This window comes from Setaria italica, chromosome III (assembly GCF_000263155.2).
Source record: "Setaria italica strain Yugu1 chromosome III, Setaria_italica_v2.0, whole genome shotgun sequence".
In the NCBI taxonomy this organism is placed as follows: domain Eukaryota; kingdom Viridiplantae; phylum Streptophyta; class Magnoliopsida; order Poales; family Poaceae; genus Setaria; species Setaria italica.
Genome location: NC_028452.1, coordinates 32178033 through 32204781, shown reverse-complemented (window position 1 = coordinate 32204781; position 26749 = coordinate 32178033). Strand labels below are relative to the sequence as shown.

Below are 26749 nucleotides of genomic sequence, written 5' to 3'. Positions count from 1 at the left end.
CATAATGAACTTCTACTTCATGCACAACAAAGGATGAAGGTTGAACATGCATAGGGTCACATTCTAAATACTATGACCACTACTCAACTCACCGAATGGATTGAAACCATTCGTACTTAAATCAAACTTTATGTTCCTTGCACCCCTTTTAAAGTCTGAAAATTCTATATCAATTGATCTCCACTGGGCCCTATCAGTGAGGTGTCTCCGCATGTCATCTTGCTTACGTTCTTCTTTGTGCCATTGCATCAACTTAGCATTCGCCTTATTTTTGAATAAACGCTTCAAACATGGTATTATAGGGAAGTATCACATCACCTTAGCAGGAACTCTCTTCATGGGAGGCTGCCCCTCGACATCACTAGGATTTTCTCGCCTGATCTTATACCGCATCGCGCCGCACATAGGACAAGCATCCAATTTCTCATATTCATCACCACGATAGAGGATACAGTCATTACGACATGCATGTGTCTTCTGAACCTCCAATCCCAGAGGGCAAACAACATATTTTGCTTTCTATGTTGTGAATGGCAATTCATTATTCTCGGGAAGCATGTTCTTTACAATTTTCAATATTCCCTGAAATGCCTTATCAGACACACCATTTTTTACCTCCCATTGCAGCATTTCCAATGTACTACCTAGCTTTTTATGCCGCTACTTGCAATCTGGGTAAAACAATTTTTTGTGGTCATCTATCATTCGCTACAACTTTTCTGATTCCTTCTCAGTTTCGCTGTCTTTTTGTGCATCTCGTAGCACCTGACCAAGATCATCAATAGGTTCGTCTTCTACAAACCCTTCTTCGTCAGCCTCGCCCATTGTAGTATCTGCAAAGGCTTGACCTGTAGTCCAGTCGGAATGTTGTTATCACCCTTCTCTTCTTTGCCATTTTCCATTATAACCCCTCTTTCACCGTGCTTGGTCCAAACCAAATAGTTAGGCATGAAACCGTAACTAAACAAGTGGATGTGAAGAGTTAGCTAGGAAGAGTAGTCCTTCTAGTTGCTGCATTGGAAGCATGGACAACATATGAATCCCTTCTCTAGCTAGTTGGCTTTGGCCACTTAAAAAAAATAATGCAAACCATCAATGAACTCCTTGATCCATCTGTTTGTGTTGTACATCCATTGCAATGCCATCTACATCGTATTACGTGAAAAATGGATATAGGTCTTCGTATTAGATAAAGAACTTGATCAATATGAAGTTGGGAAAATAGAGTAAATGTGTTTATAATATTTAGTCCTTGTAATAAACATGAGATAAATAAATTATTGGACAAAGAAAATATAATTATTGTTAAATTAGAGTGATATTACACCAATCAACCTTCATACCATTCACTAACTTGACAAAAATAAAAATGTTAGAATCTTGGAAGAAGACAATAAAGGTACATTAAATACTATAAATATTCCACAGTGGACTTCATGCAATTAAGAATCCTAAAATAATGGTAGAACAGAACAGAATGTTCGCCTTCTAAACCATCTCTGTGGTGACGGTTGCTCCCAGCCAAGTCTATGGAGAGCCACCTCGCTCCTCCAGTACCAGAAAATACTATAAGCACATTCATGCCATGTGTAGACATTGTTATCTGGTATTGGAGGAGCGGAGGTGGTACATCCATTGCCAGTCTATCTGCATCGTATTACATAAAAAGGAACATAGAGCTTCGTATTAGATAAATAACTTGATCAATATTTGGTAGGGAAAAATAGAGTAAATGTGTTTATAATATTTAGTCCTTGTAATAAACATGAGATAAATAAATTATTGGTCAAAGAAATAGAATTATTGTTAAATTAGAGTGACATGAAAATTACACCAGTCAACCTTCGTATCTATAGTTTCACAAAAATAAAAACGTTAGAATTTTGGAACAAGACAACAAAGATATATTAAAGACTACAAACACTTCATAGGGGACTTCACGTTATCAAGAATTCTTAAATAATGGTACAATAGAAAATCTTCGAGTCCACATACTCTAGCTGAATATCATAATGGAATCTTGAAATAATTGTCGAAACGTATTTTGGAGCAAGTGCCACATTTTCATAATAGAAGTACGGTGGCCTAATAGCCTATCCAGACAAAAGATCTGTTCACTAAGCATTGCCCATTTTGACAATCCAAAACCAACCAAAAGCCGATGGGTAAGGTTAGTGAACAAATTTCTACCTGAACAGGCTATTGGGCCACCATAGTTCTATTATGAAAATGTGGCTACAAAAAGCATTTGGAAAACTATTTTAAGATTTTTTTTGATATTTATTCAGAGTTTCTGGACTCGAAGTTCTGTTGTTCTACCATTATTTTAGGATTCTTGACTCCGTGAAGTTCATTATGAGTCTTTAATGTATCTTTTTTATCCTATTTCAGAATTCTAGCTTTTTTATTTTTGTTGAACTAGTGAATGATACGAAGGTTGACCAGTGTAATTTTTATATCACTCTAATTTAACATACAAACTAACCAAAAAATTGTAGCAAGGACAAAATTCTATTTTTTGACCTACAATTTTTTTACCTCATGTTTGTTGTAAACACATTTACTCTATTTTTTTCCATACCTAATATTTATCAAGTTCTTTATCTAATACGAAGCATATATAACAAGCAAGCTATCCATCAAATTCTAGCTCAAAAATATGTATAAATAAAAAATCCTCTCCATTCTCCCTTATTCTAAAAAACTCAATTTTCTCTATCTAAATCATAAAACAAAGCATAATAACAATAAATGGAGGATGAAGTAGCTAACCTTTACAATACTTTGGATAAGTTAAATCCTCACCAAATTGTTGAAAAAATATCGGACAGCGCCTCCCTAAACTTCCTTGGTCGCCATGGAGAAGGAGCCCGAGCTCTCGGTCTGAGTGGCTCGGGCTCGGGGAGGAAGAAGCTAACTTTTATAGGCGGGGTGTTTAGTCCTGGTTGGTAACACCAACCCGGACTAAATAGCTCCATTTAGTCCCAGTTAAAATTACCAACCGGGATTAAATCTTTAGTCCCAGTTGGTAACTCTAACCGGGACTCAATGCCCCACCAGATTCCCTCATTTTTAATAGCCGTTATAACTAGGACTAAAGGGAATTCTTTAGTCCCGGTTGATATTACCAACCCACTAAAGCTCCCGTCGAAGGTGGTCGTCAGTGGTGGCCGTTTGACTAGGACTAAAACTCCTTTAGTCCTGGATCCAAAATGACCGAGCCATATTAAGCTGGATGAAAGGTCTATTCTCTACAAGTGTATCCAGCTCGCCGGCATCCGCCCATCCACCAAGCAAGATGCGGTGCGGTGTAGGCGCTATGAGCCACCCCAGTCGAAGGATTGAGGCTCGGCGTCGTCGCCATAATGTCGTTGCGCCGTGCTACCCGGCCGCTTATACGCTGCCTGCACCAAGCCACAGCGGCACCACTTGCAGGCGCCTCCAGCAAGCCACAACGGCACCTCAGCGCGGCCGAGCGATACCTGCCCAATGCCGATTCCAGCGGCCGAGAGAGAGTAGCACCATGCAACTCATATGTCCACCGCGTGGATAAAATTGTGTTTTCTAATTTATTTAGCAAGTGTGGATAACGAGGATGGATGGGGCTGCTGGCCCGCCGCATTGCGCTGTTCATGAGTGGCATATCGATGAGTCCCTGTTTTTTTCCAAGAAAAAATAAAGTGATTAATTGTTATCGTGTATATGTTTTGTTTTTTGTCATTGTTCACAGGTGCTCACATTTCTCTACTTTTATTATAAAAAGAGAGCCAAGTAGAAAACCACACAAACGATCATAGCAAAAAAAAATTAAAATATTAGAGCGCATAATATATCATAGAAGATTATCTCTATTGTTAGTGTGATAAAATTATTATAAAAATGTTTCTTTTTCAAAAAATGCCTAGAAAGATACATAAAATACATAATATGTCACGCATTTAAAAAACTAATCAAATTATATAGTCCCTCCATTCTCTTTTGATAGACCTATTTCACCATGACACAATGACCAAAGAGAATAAACCTACTTATCATGTAATGAATCATGTCATTATGTACTCCTTGCTATCATATACATGCACCTCAGTATTAATGTCTTCATGTACATGCACCAATTATTTTTCTAGAATAGTTACTCTACACGGGAATCGAACAGTTATCTGTATCAAACCGGAGATGGCAACTCAAATAGAACTATCAAAAGAAAAAATAGTTTTGCAAATAGGCCTATTAAAAAAGAATAGAGGGAGTACATCGTTTTTATCCGTAGCAACGCACGGATAGTTTTAGTTTTGCTAGTAGAATATAAAAACTATTGCATGCCTTTGGAACCATAATCTCCTTGCCAAAATTTGGATCACATTAAATTGGTTGCTTAAATCTAGTTACATGAGTTCCAGTCTCTAAACCAGCAAATGCTCATATAGTTAGTTACGTTTTCTTTTATGGTAAACGATTATGTCCAATTGTCCATACATAATGCATCTTAATGAGTTCATCATTATCAACATCTGTCAGCCCTAGTAATCTTCCACACTGTACTTGATTTGATTTGAAATTTCTACTCGTGGCCGCCCAATAATTGAGCTTCTGAATTGGCCAAATCGGCCTTGCATACTGCTGCCTCCTGTCCCGTCGGCCCACCGCAGCAGAGCAGTAATGCGTCCGAACTACGGGCGGGTCTGCAGCTGATACGACGACGAGGCGGATGTTCGGTGGCGTCCGTCTTTGATGGTGGTTGGGTTGGTGTTTTGTTCCGTGGGATGCCTAATGCTACCGGCACCGATTGTTCGTCGTGGTGCTGACATGTGAACAATCACGCAAAATCAGAGAGGAACACAAGAATGGCAAGCTCGAAGAATAAAGTAAAAAGTTTACCCATTTCAACTAAATTTCTTTGCCGAAATCTTGTCTCACCCACCAATGTTTGATTCCTATTTCACAATTATATATCAGCTTGATGCAAACAGGAAAAAAACACTATAGTCAACTAAGGCTGTCAACTTCATTCTTTCCACCAACACCCTTGGAACAGGTCGGCTCTTTACTTTGAGCTCTGAACTTTGAACAGGTTAGGTGCTGGACTGAACCCTTCACTTGCAGCGAAACACAATTCCAGTCGTGCAAATATATTCAAACACAAATAAAACCTTGGATTTATTTAATACCGTACTTCCCTCCATTAATTTGATTCTCTGATTTTATTCAATCAAGGTCAAGATATATATGTAAGTCTACGAAGATAATTCAGGAATGAGTGCGCCAGTCCTCCTGCATCGACTCCCCATATTGGAGCTCTGACCCAGGAGATGAGGCGACGCCATGGCCTCCTCTCGCGAACCACTCGATCTGCGTTCAAGGAGAAAACATACTCCAACAAAATGGATACGAGATCGTTTGAGGAAGAAGAGGCTGGGTGACGAAGGTTGTCAGACTCGATAGAGGAGATGGTTTCTTCATCATGGCGGCCTAAGAAGGTGTATCCGGCGCTGGAACAACTACAAGGCAGATTCTGAGTTGAATCCGATTCGGAGACTGATGTTGACCTTGGTGATGCTAGATTCTTCTCAGGTACGTTCCTCTGTGTGTGCAGGCCATGAAATACTTGCCGAACAGATGCAGATTACTCAAGCTGGGGAACGACAAACCAGCAGGCAGCAGAAAAGGGGGTGCTGGCCGTGGAACAAGAGAACTGCATGGAAGGGTCCTTTACCCAATCCTCAATGCTCACCTCCACGAACACTTGGAGATTTCCTGGTGCCAAAGCTTGCGGAGGCTGTGCGGCAACCGCGCTCCTCGCCGGCACCGGCGAAGATCCAACGCGTTCAGATATCAGATCCAGAGTTGAAGTCAATTCAAAATTCAACCAAGCAAGCTACTGGACCCTCGGTTGGGCTGGATTCTAGCGTTGGCCCAAATGAATTATGGTCCTTACGCAACCCAGGATTACCGTCCCTGTGCCGGCGGCTATCACGCAACGCAGGTGCTAATGGCTGGCGGCGGAGCAATAGCGACGAGGATTGCTGGTGGCGCTGGCGGCGGCAAAGGCGATCAACGACAAGGATGCAACTATGGCAGCCAGTTTCGTGCCTTGCATGGTGGTGGCCGACTTTCAAGACCTTACGGCCGGGGTCGCAGTCGTGATCGTGCTGGTCCTGATCTTGATCAGGGAGGGCGAGGTGAAGGGCATACTGGTCGTGCACAACGTGATGGGAATGCTGGTGGCGCCCATGGTGTTGGTCATGGCGGCTCCCATAGTGACAAAGCCCCTGCCGATGATCACAATAGGCAAGGAAAAGAGAAGGGAGAAAGCTCTGAATCAATGATAGAAAAGCACAAGGTTCCTCAGCCAGCAGGTGAACCTGTATCGAAGAAGAAGAAAAAGTTTGTGCTATACTGTGAGATATGTGAGGAGGAGCATTTCACCAACCAATGTCCACTTTTGCATGGCCCGAAACCAGCGGCTACTTACTGCGGCCCCGCCGGTGATGGGCTTGGGTTCTTCCATATTCCATACACTTCAGCAGCTAAGGCTCCTCGTAAGGTTTCTGCTCCTGCTCTTATCGAAATTATTGAAGTTGATGTACCGGCTGACCTAGTCAAAAGCGTATTAGCTCGAGCAATTCCGATAAAGTGGGATTGGGTGGCTGCAAACAAAATCCAACACTTAGAATTAGAAAAGGCTGAGATAGCTGTGTAAAAATCACTGGCTATCCCTAACTTTTTTCTCTTGGAATCTGAGGTTCATCTCGAACTGGATGGAGCTGCATCAGAGTTGGGAGCTGGTGCTGCTGAATCAGAACTGGCAGATGACGCTGAAGCAATCCCATCAGGTTCACTGCCCAATCGAAGAGGATAACATACAAGGGGCTCTGTCATGGAGGCCAACCTTACATTTGATGGTGTGCCTTCGAAGGAACTGAATACACAGGCAAGCGGAGAGATTGCTAGTCATTGTGAACCATTGATTGCTATGGGGGCTGTTCAACAAGATGTTAGTTCTTCAAACATATTTCTTGGACTACCTCGACACATGCTCCAACCTCTTTCCAAAAAGAATAGAAAACGGGCTAATCTCACCAATGTGGCAATGGCAAATGCTCTCCAACCTCCTGACACCGTCATTGGAATAGAAGTGATTTCTACTACAAATAACACGGGTATTGAGTTGATGAAAAGATCCAGTAAAAGGGCTTCTACAATGGATGACACAAACATGGTAGAAAAGGCAATTAATTTGGTGGCTAAGAAAAATTCACTTGAACAAGGTAATTGCCCATCTTTTCCTTCAATTTCAGATTACAATATTGTTTCTAGAATTGCCAACCTAGGTGTTTCTATGGGTAGAGATAATAGTGTTATATCTTCTGTTACTTCTTTAAAAAAACATAGAAATTGATAGACTTAAGTTGGCAGCTAAATTAAATGTTGGTAGCAATAGGTCTCTCTCCTAAAATTAATCTGGACGAGGGAGAACAGGACTACTTAGATGCACAGCTCCACCACGCTTGTGGGGATTCTGATGAGAGTGTGCACGAGGAGGGCCTAGACCACATTTGTAGTAATCTAATTGCTACACCCTGGAGGAAAAAATCCAATCCTAGGAAAAAGAATAATAAGGCGGCCTCATCGACTAAAAAACCAATAACACCATCTAAGCTAAGTTTCAAATGAAAGGGATCTTCAGGAATAGCAGAGGTCTTGCGGACTTGGTTAAATATGGGTTCTTGGAGGATTTAGTTAAAGAGGAGCAAATAGATTTCGTTGCCCTCATGGAAACGGCTCAGGACCACTTCCCAGATGGGATCCTTACAAAACTTTATGGTGGCAAAAAATTTATATAGCATAGCATGGCACCACATGGTCGATCCGGGGGCATTCTCCTTGGTGTTGACCTTACAGTGTTTGCCATTGGATCCATGGAAAAGGGGGACTTTTATGTTAAGTTCACACTTCGAAATAAAAATGATGGCTACAAGTGGGTATTGTTTGTAGTTTATGGTCCTGCTCAAAAGGAACAGAAGGAAAGTTTCCTAATTGAGATGGCCCGCATATGTAACAAAGAATCCTTACTGTACGTAATTAGTGGGGATTTTAATATAATGTGCTATCCTCAAGATAAAAACAAGGACAACTTTGATGCAAAAAGGCCAGATTTATTTAACATGGTGATTTAAACTCTTGATCTCAGAGAAATAGAAATGTCGGGTCGTCAATACACTTGGGCGAGTAGCGGGGATAATCCAACCTTTGAGGGTCTTAGTTTGTACAGAGTGGGAACATAAGTTTCCCCTCACAACAGTACATGCCAAAGATAGAAGTAACTCAAATCACACACCTTTGATATTAAACACAGGTGCTTCTTCCCACAATAAACAACAACCATTATTTAAATTTGAATGTGGTTGGCTTATTAGAGATGGTTTCTATGATCTGATGCTAATAAATGGCAATCTGAAACCAAAGGAACCACTGCTATGGATATATGGCAGAATAAAATTAGAGCTCTTCGACAATTTAATATAGCTAGCCATAATAAAAAGGACAAGAAAAAATAATCCTAATGATCGATGATTTAGATAAAATAGCTGAGAAAATGGTGCTCTCTGACCATGAGTTAAATATGAAACACTACCTCAATGAATGATTAGTTCACTTATTGAGGTAAGAGGAAATTAAATGGTACGAGAGAGCTAAAACTAAAGACCTATTGAAAGGTGATGACAACACCCAATATTTCCATTTGGTTGGTAATGGCAAGCATAGAAAACAACATATCTTTACATTAGAATAAGAACATGGCATAATAGTTGGTGATATTGAATTAAAAGCTTATATCACAAACTATTATAAGGATTTGTTCGGACCACCAGAGGTTAATGATTTTACCATGGTGGAGCATCAAAACCATGACATACCTCAGGTGACTGCAGATGAAAATAGTATCCTCATGACACCATTTACAGAGAAAGCGGTAAAAGAGGTTGTGTTCCAGATTGAAGCGTCCCCACATAAGTAGAGACTAAATGTGTTGCAAATATCAGTCCCAGGAGGCTGATAGCACATTTATTCAACAGATAATTCAGTTACCGTACAACTCTAGAGGGAGTGGGCGTTAAAGCCACGCAGCGATAAGAAGCAAATAAATAACAGCGGCTAACCAAGCAACTGCCAAAAGATAGCACTCGGGACCACACGGCAGCAGAAGCATCTTGCGAAGGCCAACACCACAGGCAGCAATGGGTGCAGACACAACCTCCTGCTCAAACTCCTCGGTGATGAAGTCCGGGTCTTCTTCAGTAGCAACGAAGCAAGGGTGAGTACAAAAGTACTCAACAAGTCCAACCCCATCCACGAAGGGGGATACAATCAAGTATATGCATAGGATATAACAAGGATAGGCTAAGGTTCATTTGCAACAAAGCTATATTTTCAACACATGCGCGGGTTCATTTTCCAAAAGAGTTTTTGTAAGTTTTTCTTTAGTAACCGAAACAATGTGTGGGGTTGACCCTACACAAAGGATCCAAATTTTATTGCTATCGAACTCCCCGTCCGCCATAGCTCATGGCACAACTGCCGGACACTTCCAAAATCCAACACACACACCATGAAACCATCCATTCCCAAGTGCTAGTTATGTGACCAAGCCGTAACTCGTCCAATGCTGTGGACACGGCTACCCGGGTAGGTTTTAACTCTGCAAAGGTTGTACACTTTTCCCACAAGTAGGGTACCGCGGCACGATCACCTTAGTGCCGGTGCGGATCCTAACAAAGCCATTACCATCTTAGCTAAGTCTAGCTAGTCCACACAGAAGCACCCAAGGGGTTAACGGCTCATCCAGGAGGCCGTAACCGGGACCTAAGTCACTAAGATCTTACTCCTTTTCCATGGGCTCCCGTTGCTCACCAGCACACCCGAAGACTATCAGTTTAGCTAGTGGGATTTATGCTAAGCAGTTGCCTATACAATGGTCGAGTGGTTGCACGATGGTTGAATTAGGCAAGATGACACATCAACTCGGTCCTTGATCATGACAAGATGGATATCTCCCAACTTTTCTCAACCACTAAGGTACGAGCCCAACCTTCTGGCATTTCACACAAGAAACACCCATCCATCCCATCTACACACTCACGCATTTATTCTCCAAATAAACCATTGTAATCATGATTGAAGTTGAGTAACAAATTCCTAAGCATTCTAGCAGTAGTTATCATCTAAACAGAGCAAGTCATATTTAGAGATAACCATAGGTCAACAAGGAATAATCATAACAATCAAGGGGTGGCTATCCAACCATGTCTTGCAATAAAACAATATGCATTTTACAAAATAGGCCGATAGGTTGTGTTTGAAAAACTAGGAATTGAATATGCATCAAAGAGTGAGATTGGACTTGCCGTCCTCAAAGCCTTCTGGGAGTTCCGGCTCGTGCTGCTGGTCCTCGGGCTCGGGCTCATGGTCAAACTCCTCCTCGTGCTCCTCCTTGGGTACTCCGCGATCTACAGCACACACAAGCGGGCACACAAATAAATAAAAGAAAATAAGGTTTTACCCGTTGAGCTCCGAACAGAAAACGCGAACGGAAAATAGGTAGGATGAGTATTTTTGGGAAATTTGGATATGCATCGGCGGAAGTCTACTGGAGGATGACGTGGTCGAATTTGTTATTAATTGGAAGAAGTTTGGCGCATAAAATGATGAGTTAAACAGGGATTAGGGGCTTAAAAGGGAGGTTTAGGACTGATTTGCGAGGAACCAGGGACCTATTGTGAAATATTCCTGGAGGTGGAGGGGCTTATCTGTGAGAAGTGCTTGAGAGTGGTGGGAGGACTTATTTAAAATTTGGCAAAAGGTGGGGGTTAGATCGGAATTTGGGGAATTTTAGTTCTTCTTCCTCCAGAAACGTGGAGAGAGAGAGGGAAGGTGGCCGGCAGCGGCCTGCCATGGCTTCCCCGGCGGCGAGCTCTGGGGCGGAGGGAGGGTAGAGGAAGTGGAGGGGGGCCCATTTTGCTACATACCTTGGGGATTTGGGTAGGGAGGAAAGTGCGGTCAGGATGGGTTTGGGTACGGCGCACGGCACGGCGGCGGCGCTTAGGCGGCGGTGGTGGCTAGGCGCAGGGAGGAGGGCGGCTGCTCGATAGGGGAGGGGCAGTGGCACTGATGGATGGAGGATGGGGAGAGGTGGGGCGTCACCTTTTATAGGCTCGCGAGGGAAGGGGCGGCCGGTGGTGAGATGGGGCCGGGCCGGTGACGTGCGGCGGGTGGCATCGGAGGGGCTGGGAGCGGGGAGGTAGGGGCCGGCAGCGGGTGGCGCAAGGGAGGGCCGAAGGCGCAGTGCGGAAGCCGGCGCCGGGTGCCGAGGCCAGCAGGCGTGCCGGCGTCAACGCCGGGTGCGCGGCCTTGGCGCAGGGAGCCGGCGTGCAGGGGTCGGCGCAGGGGCGATGTGGGCGGGGCCGGAGACCGGGGTAGGCGGGGTCGGGGGCCGGCGCCAGGAGGCCGGGCGCCTGGGAGTTAATGCGCCGGGCGCTAGGAGGAAGAAAGGGGTGGCGCCAGGAAGAAGGAGGAGGAAAGAGAAGAAGGAAGGAGGAAGAAGAAGGAAGAAGAAAGGAGGAAAAGAGGGAGAGAAAGAAAAGGAAAAGGAAAAAAATGGGAGGAAGAGAGAAAAAGAAAGGGGATGCCGGCGGCGATTGTGGCACGCAGTCGGAGCACGCGCGGTGGTCTGTCGACCGGTACGCGACGAAAATTACGGAAGAAGAAAAAAAAATGATGGCTGTCGGCTTGGGTGCCGGGACAGCGAAATCGCCTGGAAGAGTTTGGATTTCCGGGATCTCAGCGGTAAAAAGATATTGAAAGCAATTTTTAACGGGTGATTTAAGATGGTGATTTTTGCGAATGTTACAAACCTACCCCACTTAAATTGAATCTCGTCCTCGAGATTTGGCTGAGTGCTTAAAAGATGGGGAAACTTTTTCTTAGAACACCTTCTCGTTCCCAAGGGTTACATTTATTCCTTTAGACTTAAGTACTACTAGGTCCATTAGAAACTCTACCCCACTTAAATTGATCCTTGCCCGGGAACAACCTAATCCACTGAATGTCAGCTCCAGGTGTTCGGGTTAACAGGGGTAACTTTAGTAGTACTGTGGGTATATAGTGCCTTCCCTTAAAATTGGATGGTATGAAGGATTGTGATGCTTCAGAATTAAAGGGTATTGTCACCAAGACTGAGTTGACTAGAACTCACCAGGTATGTCACCTTGTGTTTTCTAAGCCTCTTGCGCATTGATGTGGTTGACGCGGGCTCGTCGAAAGGACTGTTGTGGCGGCCTCATCTGCTGGTTGTTGCTATTATTGCTTGGGTTATTGCTGCAAACTGGAACACGGTTGGCTCCTAACAAGGCTGGCCTTGGTCCATTCACAAACTTGGAGAATGCTGAGGCTGCTGGCTTGTTGGCATATGGGCAGTTGGCGACGAAGTGCCCTGGCTCACAGCAGTTGAAACATTCCTTGGTGTTGCTAGTGACTTGGCCGGCGCTGCTTTGCAGGGTCTTGATGCTACTCTGGCTCCTGAAAGGCACGTTTGGCTGGTGAGACCCAGAGGCTTGAGTTTGAGTCCTATACTATATAGGCATCTGGGGCTTAAGTCCTGGAAAGCTGAAACTTCTCAGTTTCTGGAATCGGTCCTGGTGATGTACCTTGTTCTCCATGAACTTGCGTTCGTTGTCCTTTCTTTCCTCTGCCTTGTCTCTCTCAGTTAGAATGGCTTTGTTCATCAAGGTGTTGAAGTCTGGGAAGGTGTTGGGTGTCAGGAGGGTCCTCAAATCTACATTCAGGCCCTTCATAAACATATCTTGCTTTTTCTCATCCTTGTCCACCTCTTCCGGAGCATAACGGGCCAGCTCCATGAACTGGAAGGTGTACTCCTCCATAGACTTGTTGCCTTGGCAAAGTTCACGGAATTCATCCACCTTGCGCTTCATGGTGGCCGCGGGGATGTGATAGCGGCGGAATTCCATCACAAACTCATCCCAGGTGATAGTGGAGGCATCCTGGGCGGCAGAGCAGTAGTTCTCCCACCAAGCTAGAGCAGTTCCAGTGAGCTGGTGGGTGGCCAAGAGGACTTTGTCCCTGCCCTTGCAACCAAATGGCTCCAGTTTCCTCTGAATGACTCGCAGCCAATCATTTGTGTCCAAAGGGTTGATGGACCTACCAAAAGTGGGTGGCTTGGTTTGGAGGAAGTCCGTCAACTTCTCATTCATATTCTCCCCATGGGGCCTCTGGCGGGTGATGGCATTGGCCAGAGCTTCTAGAAGAAGGGTCTGGTTGTTCATAACTTGAACCAGATCAATAACCGGTGGGGGCGGTGGCTGTTGTGCTCCTACTTGGCTTTCTCCCCTACCTTCGGGCTGACTTACTTCTTGCTCTCAGGAAGCACTGCCGGAGGCAGCTCTTGCCTTTCTGGCTGCCTTTCAGTACTGGGGGTGGCATGGGCCTGACTCGGGGAGGTCCTGGTGGCACGCTTGGGCGGCATCTGCAGATTGAGTGAGACATTAAGAGAGTAGGATTTGTATTTTAGTGATCTTTAAGGTAATTATTTCGTATTTTCGAAGAGACAGAATCCCCCTCCTGTCGACAAGCACACAGACTAACACACAACAAGCATAAACAATTTTATTTATTTTGCCACGGGGGGTACAACACTTCTAGGGTAAGGCCAAAACACGCACTACACGACCGAGTACAACAACACAACTAAAGGGGGTACAACTCTAAGCTGCGGACCGTGATGGCTTCATTCCTTTGGGTGACTCTAGGCTAGGCATACTACTCGCGGGGCGAGTCTTCTCCCTGGACGGACTGGTCTTCCAAAGGAATGAGAAGGGACAACACCTCATCCTTTAGAGTCCCCCCCGCTGGAGGGGGTTCCAGCGCTTCTCCATCGGCCACTTCAGAGCCTCTTTCTGACGGCGGGGGTGCTGGGGTGGCATCCGGGCTCTTCCGCTTGCCGGAGCCCTGAGCGATGGGAACCCCATCAAGGATCGGGGCCTCTTTATCCTCGAGGGCCACCATCCTCCTTCTGGCACGAATGGTGAGGTGGGTGTCCTTCAGCTCCTTGGAGTGCTGATCCTTGGCCTCCTTGAGGGCCTCAATGGCAGCAGCCTCATTGCTCTGGGCGCAGCCAGCTTGTGCCTCGGCGGCGGCTAGCTTCACCTGAAGCCTCCTCACCATAACCTCTGCGTCATCGGCCCTACGAGTCTGCCGCTTCAGCTTAGCAGCCTACTCGTCGTAGAGCTCATCCAAGGTGAGAAGGTAGGTAGCCATGTGGAGCACGGTGGGGTCATCCTCGCGCTGTCCACGTCCTTCCAAAGTCCTCACCCGGGCCAGCCAGACCGGGCGGTTCTTCTTGACAGGCGGGTAGAACCTCATAGGAGTGCGGCCGATGTGCCTCTCGTAGATCTAGCACAGGAAACGGAGAGCCTTCCGGGCTGCCACTTGATAAGTATCCTTGTGGCGGAAGCCGGTGGTAGTCACATTCCATGGCTGGATGTCGGGGTAGCGGCTACTTCGCCCGTTGTAGATAATCATCTCACACCGAGGGGTCCCGCGGTCCTCGTACTCCCTGCTGGTGTACTCCGGACGCTCATAAATTCCAAGGCGGTCCATGCAGGTGAACATCAACTTGGGAAAACCGGGCTCCTCCAGGTAGTGGCTGTTGACCCATCCTTCTTCGGCCATCTGGAAAAGAACCAGGGTGCAAATTAGTTTTGCAATAGAGCAGAGGTAGAAAGAAATTTTGTAAGTCATTTATTTTAGTCAAAGGGCTATTCCGGTCCTAAGGTCGCGTCCTACAGCCAACAACGGCTCTGATACCACCTGAAGCGTCCTCATATAAGTAGAGACTAAATGTGTTGCAAATATCAGTCCCAGGAGGCTGATAGCACCTTTGTTCAACAGATAATTCAGTTACCGTACAACTCCCGAGGGAGTGGGCGTGAAAGCCACGCAGCGATAAGAAGCAAATAAATAACAATGGCTAACCAAGCGACTGTCAAAAGACAGCACTCGGGACTACACAGCAGCAGAAGCATCTTGCGAAGGCCAACACCACAGGCAGCGTTGGGTGCGAACACAACCTACTACTCAAACTCCTCGGCGATGAAGTCCGGGTCTTCTTCTGTAGCGACGAAGCAAGGGTGAGTACAAAAGTACTCAACAAGTCCAACCCCATCCACAGAGGGGGATACAATCAAGTATATGCATAGGATATAAGAAGGATAGGCTAAGGTTCATTTGCAACAAAGCTAGATTTTCAACACATGCACGGGTTCATTTTCCAAAAGAGTTTTTATAAGCTTTTCTTTAGTAACCGAAATAATGAGTGGGGTTGACCCTACACAAAAGATCCAAATTTTATTGCTATCGGACTCCCCGTCCGCCATAGCTCATGGCACAACTGCCGAACACTTCCAAAATCCAACACACACACCATGAAACCATCCATTCCCAAGTGCTAGTTATGCGACCAAGCCGTAACTCATCCAATGCCGTGGACACGGCTACCCGGATAGGTTTTAGCTCTGCAGAGGTTGTACACTTTTCCCACAAGTAGGGTACCGCAGCACGAGCACCTTAGTGCCGGTGCGGATCCTAACAAAGCTATTAACCACCTTAGTTAAGACTGGCTAGTCCACACGGAAGCACCCAAGGGGTTAACGGCTCATCCACGAGGCCGTAACCGGGATCTAAGTCACTAAGATCTTACTCCTTTTCCATGGGCTCCCGTTGCTCACCAGCACACCCGAAGACTATCAGTTTAGCTAGTGGGATTTATGCTAAGCCGTTGCCCATACAACGGTCGAGTGGTTGCACGATGGTTGAATTAGGCAAGATGACACATCAACTCGGTCCTTAATCATTACAAGATGGATATCTCCCAACTTTGCTCAACCACTAAGGTATGAGCCCAACCTTCTGGCATTTCACGCAAGAAACACCGATCCATCCCATCTACACATTCCTTGCCTTTGAACCTGGAAACCCATTTTCCCATTTGAACACACTCACGCATTTATTCTCCAAATAAACTATTGTAATCATGATTGAAGTTGAGTAACAAATTCCGAAGCATTCTAGCAGTAGTTATCATCTACACAGAGCAAGTCATATTTAGAGATAAGCATAGGTCAACAAGGAATAATCATAACAATCAAGGGGTGACTATCCAACCATGTCTTGCAATAAAACAATATGCATTTTATAAAACAGGCCGATAGGTTGTGTTTGAAAAACTAGGAATTGAATATGCATCAAAGGGTGAGACTGGACTTGTCGTCCTCAAAGTTTTCCAGGAGTTCCGGCTCGTGCTGCTGGTCGTCAGGCTCGGGCTCGCGGTCAAACTCCTCCTCGTGCTCCTCCTCGGGTACTCCGCGATCTACGGCACACACAAGCGGGCACACAAATAAATAAAAGAAAATAAGGTTTTACCCGTTGAGCTCTGAACAAAAAACGCGAACGGAAAATAGGTAGGATGACTATTTTTGGGAAATTTGGATATGGATCGGTGGAAGTATCCTAGAGGATGACATGGTCGAATTTGGGATTAATTGGAGGAACTTTGGCGCATGAAATGATGAGTTAAACAGGTATTAGGGACTTAAAAGGGAGGTTTAGGACTGATTTGCGAGGAACCAGGGACCTATTTGTAAATATTCCTGGAGGTGGAGGGGCTTATCTATGAGAAGTGCTTGAGAGTGGTGGGAGGACTTATTTGGAATTTGGCAAAAGGTGGGGGTTAGATCGGAATTTGCGGAATTTCAGTTCTTCTTCCTCCACGAACTTGGAGAGAGAGAGAGGGAAGGTGGCTGGCGGCGGCCGGCCGTGGCTTCGCCGGCAGCGAGCCGTGGGGCAGAGGGAGGGTAGAGGAAGTGGAGGGGGCCCCATTTTGCTACTTACCTTGGGGATTTTGGTAGGGAGGAAGGTGCGGCCGGGATGGGTTTGGGGGCGGCGCACGACACGGCGGCGGCGTACGGGCGACGGCGGTGGCTAGGCGCAGGGAGGAGGGCGGCTGCTCGGTGGGAGAGGGGCGGTGGCGCTCATGGATGGAGGATGGGGAGAGGTGGGGCGTCACCTTTTATAGGCCCGCGAGGGAAGGGGTGGCCGGTGGTGAGATGGGGCTGGGCCGGCGATGTGCGGCGGGCGGCGCAAGGGGGGGCTGGAGGCATGGCACGGGAGCCGGCGTCGGTGCCGGGTGCACTGACTTGGCGCAGGGAGCCGGCGCGCAGGGGCCGACGCTGGGGCAACGTGGGCGGGGCTAGAGACTGGGGCCGGTCGGGCTGGGGGCCGGCGCCAGGAGGCCGGGCGCCAGGGAGGCCGGGCGCCTGGGAGTTAATGCGCCAGGCGTGAGGAGGAAGAAAGGGGTGGCGCCAGGAAGAAGGAGGAGGAAAGAGAAGAAGGAAGGAGGAAGAAGGAAGAAGAAAGGAGGAAAAGAGAGACAGAAAGGAAAAGAAAAAGGAAAAAAAAGGGAGGAAGAGAGAAAAAGAAAGGGGATGCCGGCGGCGATTGCGGCACGCGGTCGGAGCACGCGCGACGGTCTGTCTACCGGCACGCGGCGAAAATTACGGAAGAAGAAAAAAATGATGGCTGTCGGCTTGGGTGCCGGGACGGCGAAATTGCCGGGAATAGTTTGGATTTCCGGGAGCTCAGCGGTAAAAAGATTTTGAGAGCAATTTTTAACAGGTGATTTAAGATGGTGATTTTTGCGGATGTTACACAGATGGAGCACAATAAATCCACTAGCCCTCATGGTTTCCCAGCAGAATTTTATTAAGTATTCTGGGATATTATAAAAAAAAGACCTCATGGCGCTTTTCACATCATTTTATGAGGAGTATCTGCCTCTACACAACCTCAATTTTCGAGTAATTACTCTCCTTCCCAAATTAAAGGGGGAACTGTTGACGCTAGATTTTGACACGTGTAAAATCGGCGTTGGAAGTGGAAGAAATTAGAAGATGCGGCGAGATACAAGGGCGACGATTGGAAATTAGCCGATTGGTGCTGCAGTCAAGGATCGGTTGGTTGGTGCTACAGTCAAGGATCGGCCAATTAATGCTACAGTCGAGGTTCGGTCGATTGATCCTTGGAGTTCCGCCTCGCCCGACCCCTGAGGTTTGGGATCGGACGCGCCCGACCCTCCAAGGGAGGATCTCCGCCTCGCCTGACCCCTGAGGTTTGGGATCGGACGCGCCCGACCCTCTAAGGGAGGATCTCCGCCTCGCCCGACCCCTGAGGTTTGGGATCGGACGTGCCCGACCTCCAAGGGAGGATCTCCGCCTCGCCCGACCCCTAAGGTTTCGGATCGGACACGCCTGACCCTCCAAGGGAGGATCTCCGCCTCGCCCGACCTTAGTTCCCAGGGTCAGAATGAGTCTGAGCCCTCGACATGTAGGTCCTGATCGGTTACCCCCTTGCTAAAGTGATCGGCCGATTAGGAGGTTAGAACAGTTGGGCCGATGTGGACTTAAAAAGGATTATGAAGATGAAGAGGGGGTCAGCCCATGAAGCTCGTGAAAATAGTATGAATCGTACTTGTAAATATTCGTTTTCTGTTTATATTTAGGCATAGAGTTCTAGTCGGATAAGAAGTCGTTTGTACGGGGCTATAAATAGCCACCCTTGTAGATCTGTAATCATCATCAACTCAATACAACAAACTACTATTTCCTCGTACTTACTTTCAAGCAGGCGACTTCGCCAACACTTTTTCTCCTTTTTCACGAGTTCGTACGGGTTGGCGGGGCTGCATCAACTTGACCTCCGGCCGATCTTGTAAGTTCCGCTTATCGAGTAAATTCTAAGCTTTAACTTCGGGCGTATCGCTGTCGTTTCGTTTAGATTTATTCATCAGTTATCGATATTTACTACAATTCTAGGTGTTACCTGTTGTTCTAGTTTTATCACCAGTTATCCAGCTAGGAATCAGTAAATTCGGCTTTTTCTTGTACTTCGCTGTTTAATCTACCTATTTCATGCATAGCCGATTAGATCTGTTCCTAGTGTTGCTACTGTAGCGTTGTTTAGATTACTCTAGCGGTTTTCTTTATAAACGTTGCCTGGTAATCGGTTGCATCATAGCCGATTTCTTTATTACTGCAAATTGGCCAATTCGCTGATAAGCTTTATCGAGATCGGAACCTTAGCCGATCGCAACCTCTGGGAACTGACACGTTTATTTCCTTGCCAATCAACAGGTCAGATTGGCTGGCACGCCGCGCAAACCGCACCAGGGCAATCACCCGAACAGGAGCTAAGCAGATTCTCCCGGGTCGTGTGTCCGACGCTGGGAATTCGATCAGCTGATTTCTAGCGCCAACAGTAACCAAAATACAATAATTTAGATCAATATTCCTACTTAATGTGAGTTTCAAGATTTTCACCAAGGTGGCTACTAATAGACTCATGGGAGTGGCTAGCAATGTAGTTAGACCCTCCCAAATAACATTTATGCCCGGTCGGAATATTATGGAGGGAGTAGTAATTTTGCATGAAACTATCCATGAACTAAGCACTAAAAAACTCAATGGCGTTATTCTAAAAATTTACTTTGAGAAGGCCTATGATAAAGTAAAATGGCCTTTTTTACAATAGACACTTAGAATGAAGGGATTTTGCCCACGATGGTGTTTATGGATTGAAAATTGTCTCGGGAGGTAGTGATGACATTGGGTACTACTTCCAAACAAAAAAGGATCTTAGGTAAGGAGACCCATATCACCTGTCCTATTCAACATTGTGGCAGATATGCTCTCCATCTTGATTAAGAGGGCTAAGGATGATGGCCAAATTAAAGGAATCATTCCATCTTGATTAAGAGGGCTAAGGATGATGGCCAAATTAAAGGAGTCATTCGTCACTTGGTTGAAGAAGGATTATCTATTTTGTAATATGCAGATGACATGATCGTATTTATGGATCACCATCTAGAGCCAGCTAAGAATATGAAGCTTTTGCTCTCTATCTTTGAACCATTGTCAGGCTTGAAGATTAACTTTCATAAAAGTGAAGTCTTTTGCTATGGAGAAGCTAAACATTATAAGCAAGAATATACTCAATTGTTTGGTTGTGAACTAGGATCGTACCCTTTCAGGTACCTAGGTATCCCGATCACTACAACAAACTCTGTAATGCGGATTAGAGTGCTATCAAGTAAAGATTCAAACGCAAACTAAGTACATGGAAGGCTAAACACTTGTCCTATGGAGGTCGGCTGATTTTATTAAATTCCATCCTTAGTAGCCTTCCTATGTTCATGATGTCTTTCTTTGAAATCCCTAAAGGTGTCTTGAAAAGGCTAGTTGTCTATCGATCCAGATTTTTTTGGTAAGACAATAGTGATAAACAAAAATATCGCCTAACTAAATGGGATATCTTATACCATCCAAAAGATAAAGGGGTCTGGGAATAGCAGACTTATATATTAAAATTAAATGTCTCATTAGCAAATGGCTATTTAGATTGCTAAAGGAAGATGGCACATAAGTTACTTAGAAATAAATATCTGAGTTCAAGCTGCCTATCTCAAGTTAAAATTAAACCTGGCAATTCACACTTTTGAGAAGAACCCACCGCAGCCCGCAAGAGCAGGAAGAACAACCCGCCGCTGCCGCCACCGTCAGCATCATGCGACAGGGTGGTGCGGCCGTGCGTGGATGGTGGGATGCGCATCGTGGTGTCGCTGCAGGGGGTGGTGCAGGGCTAGGGCAGCCTCATGCTCGGCTCCCTCATCCCCTGCGCGCTCCCTGATCCACCGCCCCCCGACCGCAGCGCCCGGGTCCCTGCCGCCGGGCCTCGCCTGCCCCTCCGCCGCGGGGAGCGCCAACTCCACGGCCGCCTCCCCGATCCACCGCTCCCACTCGCGGGGCCTCCTCACCCCACGTGCCGCGCTCCCCGGGCTCTCCGCCCACGGTGCCGTCGTCCGCTCCGAGGACGAGGACTTGCTCTACTACGCCGGCCTCCGCCGCTGCACCGACAACCCATACCACGCTGCGTCCAACCCTGACGGACTCATCAACCTCGGCATCGCCGAGAACCACGTACGGAACGTGGACGAGCAGGGCACTGGATATCAAAAAAAGTATTCTCTCTCCTCAAAGTGTCTTCCAGCAAAATTGGCACAAACAAAAGTGTCTTCCAGCAAACTGCTCTATTTTGCATGTCCGCTAGCAAAGAGGGGTCACTTTTAGTGTCCCGTAGCAAATTTTACCTATACTTATTTGTGTTATCAGCTGATGTGCTGAGAATTGAATACTATAAAACTTGGCTGTGCGGTCGCAGAGTCCGGATATTTATCCATTTTCAAAAAAAAATGTAAGTCTACGAATGCAACCATTCCATAGAGTGTAAACTAATTTTCTATTTGGCGACAGCAGCTCTCGTGCTGAATCTTCCATAAAGACGAGTACTAGACTGGCCGAAACAAAAGCATGTTTACAAATTACAAGATGTATTTCCATTTCATACCAATTACAATCAGTATAGCTTTCTTCAATCTCTAGGATGAAGGAAGAAGGAAGAATTGCAACAGCCAATTTTGGCCAAAAGAAGAAAGAAAAACAATCAGTCAAAAACTCAAAAAGATGTGGGCTCACCGCAAATCATCAATGCAATCCTTTAGTCCCAAAAAAAATCAACATTTCATAGAGGCCTAAAGCTTCCCAAAACATAGTGAATGAAAAATATAAAACAAACAAGCAGTCAAAGCCACAGCAGCGCACATAATAGTGCCAAGAGCGAAGGCAGGTAATTAAAGAAAAACAAAACTCAAGCCATGAGAAATATTGTTGATAGCATAATAGGATGGACCTAATGCTTCCCTGACGGCCTCTGAAAATCTGCACAAAAGTTGGTAACATATTAGGATTGAGTCCTGAGATAAAATGTGATATGGATGTTCTACAAAGCGAATTAACAAACTTTCATACTGAAGACAGTCCAATGTATAGTTTTGGTAGTAGTCAAATGTATGACTGCAACCACCTATAATTATAGGTAGAGATATGAAAGGACATTAAGATGAGAGCAGTCGATAAAATGGAATAATTTTGCAGCAATTGATTCCTCAGCTGCCTACATATTCTGCAATCATCGCAAGAAGAAGAAAGGGGTACTATACTTTGTTCAAACAAATGTGCCATATGGCTTTTCAATTTTTCACATATCTAAACTGACCAAAACGAATAGTTGCCAAGAGCTAGAAAAAAAAAGCATAACAAATGTGGGGGCATGACAAAGGAGAAATGATAGTGGGGACCAGCTTCTCACCTCAATAGTCTTCACCTCCAGCAAACACATCAAGGACTCCACATAAATTCCACCACTGTGACGGGGACCTCTTAATGAACGGCAGTCTACGTGAAGATCCCTTTCAAATTCAGTTGAAACATAAGCCCAACAAAATTCAGCAATACCTTAATCAGCAGTTCTGCTCTAACAAAGAAAATAAAGTCAAACTTCCTTTTGTACTCACCGTGGAGGTACAATTATCATTTCTATCATCATCCTCATCACTAATCGTTTCATGGGCTGAATTCTCTAGTAAACCGTCCTTGTGAATACTTTCTTCCCTTGCAAAGCCATCAAGTTGTTCTATTATTCTCCAATGGTTGTCGGCGAAATCACAAACATCAGATGCAGAATTTGATGTCTCTACTCTCTTGTTCTTAATACCCTCTTCTTCAAGTTCACAATCTTGGTCACTAGTAGCTTGGTCACAAACAGCAGATGCAGAAGTTTGAGATTCATTTTCACACACATAACCTGCCAACCTGACTGTTTCACATGAAGAATCTTGAGGTTCATCTGAAGTACTAACGATCTGCTTTCCATCTTCTTCCATGGAATCATCTTCAGGTACCTTGTTGTGCTCAGTTACTAGATTTTGTGTTTCTTGCCATTCGTCAAGGATGCCTTCAGGTATCCTGTTATGGTTAACAACACTGTTAACTGATATTTCTGCTATGCTCTGTTCTTGGTTGACATCCTTCCTGTGTTCGTTTAAAATACCATGGTGGGCTGAATCATCGGAAGAAGGAACCTCTGGAATCTCAAAATCACTCCCAGCGCTGTCAACTACTATTTCTGCAGTATCATGCTTGTCAATAAATTCCAAAATCTCCAACGAACACAAAACTGACATTTCCTTCCTGTTTGCAACAAATTCTTCTCCAACATATGGCACATCGACTAATTTCGCAGTATTAAGTGAGGTGCTAACCTCTCTGCATCTAGCATTAAGTTCTTCAAGAAAACACTCAATTGGACTATCCATTACCTGCTGATGCTTCTCTAAAGAATCATCCAATTCAGAAAATGCTTTTAGCTCCTTGTTTGTCTCAAACATCACCACTTCTTTCACAATTTTCTCCTCATTGGCATGCTCTTTGTCATCGATAAAGATTTCGGGTGAAGCCATCCGTGATATGAGCTGAAATTCTTCAGAGAATCCATCTTCGAACACCTCTTTTATCTCCTGCCCTTCAACACAAACTTCTGACAGGCCATAATCACCATCAGGCTCTGTTACTCGCTCCACAGCTCTTTCCTCTCCGTCTTCCCCGCGCGGTTCACCACCATCGCTGGCACTGTTCGCGCTCCGGCTCACGCATAGCTCATGATCATTTTCTTTGCTCCACAAGGACGACACGAAATAGACCAGGGTGAACCAGCCGAAACACACGAGAAATGCAAGCACGGCTAAGAAAAGCACCGGAAGGACCAACAGATAAGGCAGCAGCGAGAAGCGAGTCGGCCACCGGAGGAGAGGCGAGGCCCAGACCTGGCTCGGGACGTGGTGGACGTGGAAATGGCGGCAGCCTGCGCCTCCCTTCCCTCCTCTGCTCGCCGCTCGGCACGCCCATCTCCTCCTCCCACTGCTCAAATTCAAAGCCATGAGATGCTAGAGAAGCAGCCCTTGCAAAGGGAGATGATTCTATGATTGGCCGGAGTTCTTTCTGTCACCTAATCGCTTGCTTTTGTGCAGCCCTGAAAGCCGGAAAATCGAACCCGGTAAAGGGCAGACGGCTTCTTTTCGTGTTTGATCACGCAATAGTTTGAAATTTTGGGGTGTTGAGGTCGTGCAAGTGAAAGTGGGGTTGGAGCCCGCCAAGAAGTGTTCAAGCTGTTTACCGGTAGTGTGGCTAGAGGGGATGAGATGTCAAAAGCTAATACATCAATTCAGTCTCTGGTTTCGGTGGATCATGACTGGTTCTGGTAAAGTTGGTCATGAATGCTTATCGACAGCAAGTGTGTTCGGAAAGTAATGAAGGTGAGGAATCCATCAGTAGGATCAGATCCTAGTGTCGCCACTAACGCCCATAACTTAAAGGTGTTAATCGTAAGTTTGGGATTTGTCACCTTTAGTTCGCATTCAGAAACGGAAAGTATGAACATTGTCATGATGTCACGTTGGACGGTTGGAGCTAATTCAACAAATGGGAACTCTGGGACAGGGTGTCCGAGAACGAGCTGGAAATTTGCAACAGTAGACAGTGCATCAAAATCTCTTCATCTTTCACAACAATTCCCCTTATTCCGGGGTGCTGCCGCGCCTCCCGGCCTGGCTACATCGCCTCCTTTTCACGGCCGTCCGATCGCGGACGATCCGGCGGTCCCGAGGCTGCCACAGTAGCATGCAGCTTTGCGATAAACCTCTTGGGTTCTCCGCTTATCTGTTTCGAGTCCAGGGGAGGCCCCTTTCTACAATAAACGCGTTCCTTTTTCTTGCGCGGCGTCCCCTGTGCTCCAAAATATTCCTACACCAAGAAGAGAAAATTCAAAAATCGTGCTGATTTTGCGGAAAGACGCCTGCTTGATATTTTGCGAGGAACCCCCGCCGCCGCTCGCCCGCGGCCCGAGATGCTCTGTCTTGAGGTGCTGAGCTACATGCCCTCATCCCACTGGTTGGAAGACTGAAGGATAAAGACGCACTTGCTTCGTGCCTCTTAACGAGGGGTCCTGCCGCGCCCCCGAGCCTGGCCACATCGCACCCGGCCCGAGCTGGAACCTCGCGAGATCCTACCCTCGTCCCGCTACCCGTCAGCCTCGAGCTGCTCCATTTCCTCTCCACCACGATAAAATTACCACCGGATATACATCGCCATAGCCACGGCAGTGGGTGGCGACGCGCGGCATCGTGGTCGCGGAGGTAGCCCACGAATGCCTCTGCCCCTTTCAATTTCGTTAATGCTCCATCCGTTTTCCCCTCGCCTCCGAAACCGTTCCCCAGATCCCGCCTCGTAAATTCGCCGCCACCTCCTGCCCCTCCTCCCACGCCGCTGATGGCACCTCCGCACCGCACTTTTCGACCCACCGCCTCCCCACCTCCCCCGCGCCTGCCACTTGTTGGAGGTATGCCCTAGAGGCAATCATAGAGATGATGATATTTCATTTGTATCCATGATTTGTATATTGTGTTCATTGAATATCCATTAAAGGCTACTTGAATTGATTTGCAATTATGTGAATTGTATGTGAAACTCTTTACTTGTATGGTTATTCTAAAGTTGTCCCTAGTCGGAGTTCATGTGAGGACACACATGAATATTAGACTAGCACATGTATTAGTTGATGACTATGTTTCACAAGTCATAGATATGGAGATGTTGAACTAATAATGTGGACACATGTGGAGACATGTGTTAGGACTGACCCAACACGAGAAGTAGTTCTCTCTTTAAACAACATATATGCTTTGTCCTTAGACCTGAGATTGTCGCATGTATTCTAGATGTGGATCGACCTACTTAGGGGCTATCAAACGCTACGCCGTAACAGGGTAGTTATAAAGGTAGCTTTCGGGTTTGTCAAGAAGCATGCTATGAGACATGGTCAATCAAGATGGGATTTGCCCCTCTCTGATTGAGAGTGATATCTCTAGGCCCCTCGAGTGATCGGATCCGAAAATGCATGGCCATGCTACGTACGGTTAAGAGTTAACCTACAAAGGGATTCCGAATCACAGGATCGAGAAAGAGCGGTCGGCTTGAAGCTAGACCAAATATCGTGAGGCAAAGGGAATAGCATGTATATTATGTTGTGATGGTTCGTCTGATATGATCTTCATGTGCGTATAGGAGTTGGCACGTCTTGCTAGAGGCCGCTACCGACTATTGGGCCGAGTAGGAGTACTCGGGCCATGTCTATACGTATCCGAACCCATAGGGTCACACACTTAAGGGGCTGGAAGCCCAAATTCGGATCTGATCCGAGTTGGATTAGGTTTAGAAGTGCTAATGGGCCTCGGATCTAGAGGCCCATCAGGAACCTCTATAAATAGAGGGGTGGGGGCGCCCTAGGGTTTACACCTTTTGGCGAAACACACCTGCCGCGCCTCCCACGCCCTCGCCTGTTGCAACTCGCGGATCTAGCAGTCCGGCTTGCGACGCTTCCTCCCTGCACGTGTGGATACCTTGGAGGTGTTGCGCCTGCAGCACTTGGACGAGCCATCGACGAGCCGCCGACGAGCCACGACGAGCCGCGGCACCGGAGGCGATCTTGCTGCACATGGACGAGCTGCTGAGGAGCTGCTGGACGTGACGTGATCGACTACGTACGACTACGTTGATCGACTACGTACGACTACGTTGATCGACTACGTACGACTACGTGATCGTCTTCACTGCATCGACGCATATCTACATCTTCCGCACCAGTAGTGCGTCGAGTGGTAATCCCGTGATCCTTA

At 46.3% G+C, this 26749-nt stretch overlaps 1 protein-coding gene across 1 annotated transcript; it reads right to left on the bottom strand.

The window, feature by feature from the left end:
- Positions 1-21494: 21494 nt before the first annotated feature.
- On the bottom strand, positions 21495-24198 carry LOC101757661. The gene is made up of 3 exons (XM_004962461.2): positions 22535-24198; positions 22330-22429; positions 21495-21899 (listed from the first exon to the last, which is right to left on the bottom strand). Exons 1-2 carry the CDS (start codon positions 23954-23956, stop codon positions 22331-22333), a joined length of 1521 nt encoding a protein of 506 aa, XP_004962518.1. The 5' UTR covers positions 23957-24198; the 3' UTR covers positions 21495-21899; position 22330.
- Between the last annotated feature and the right edge of the window lie 2551 nt (positions 24199-26749).

Coding starts and splice junctions, on each gene's coding strand:
- LOC101757661 (XM_004962461.2), bottom strand. CDS start 23,956: ATGGCTTTGAATTTGAGCAGTGGGAGGAGGAGATGGGCGTGCCGAGCG. Junction 22,430..22,534: donor ATGATAATTGTACCTCCACG/GTGAGTACAAAA, acceptor TGAATTTGAAAG/GGATCTTCACGTAGACTGCC.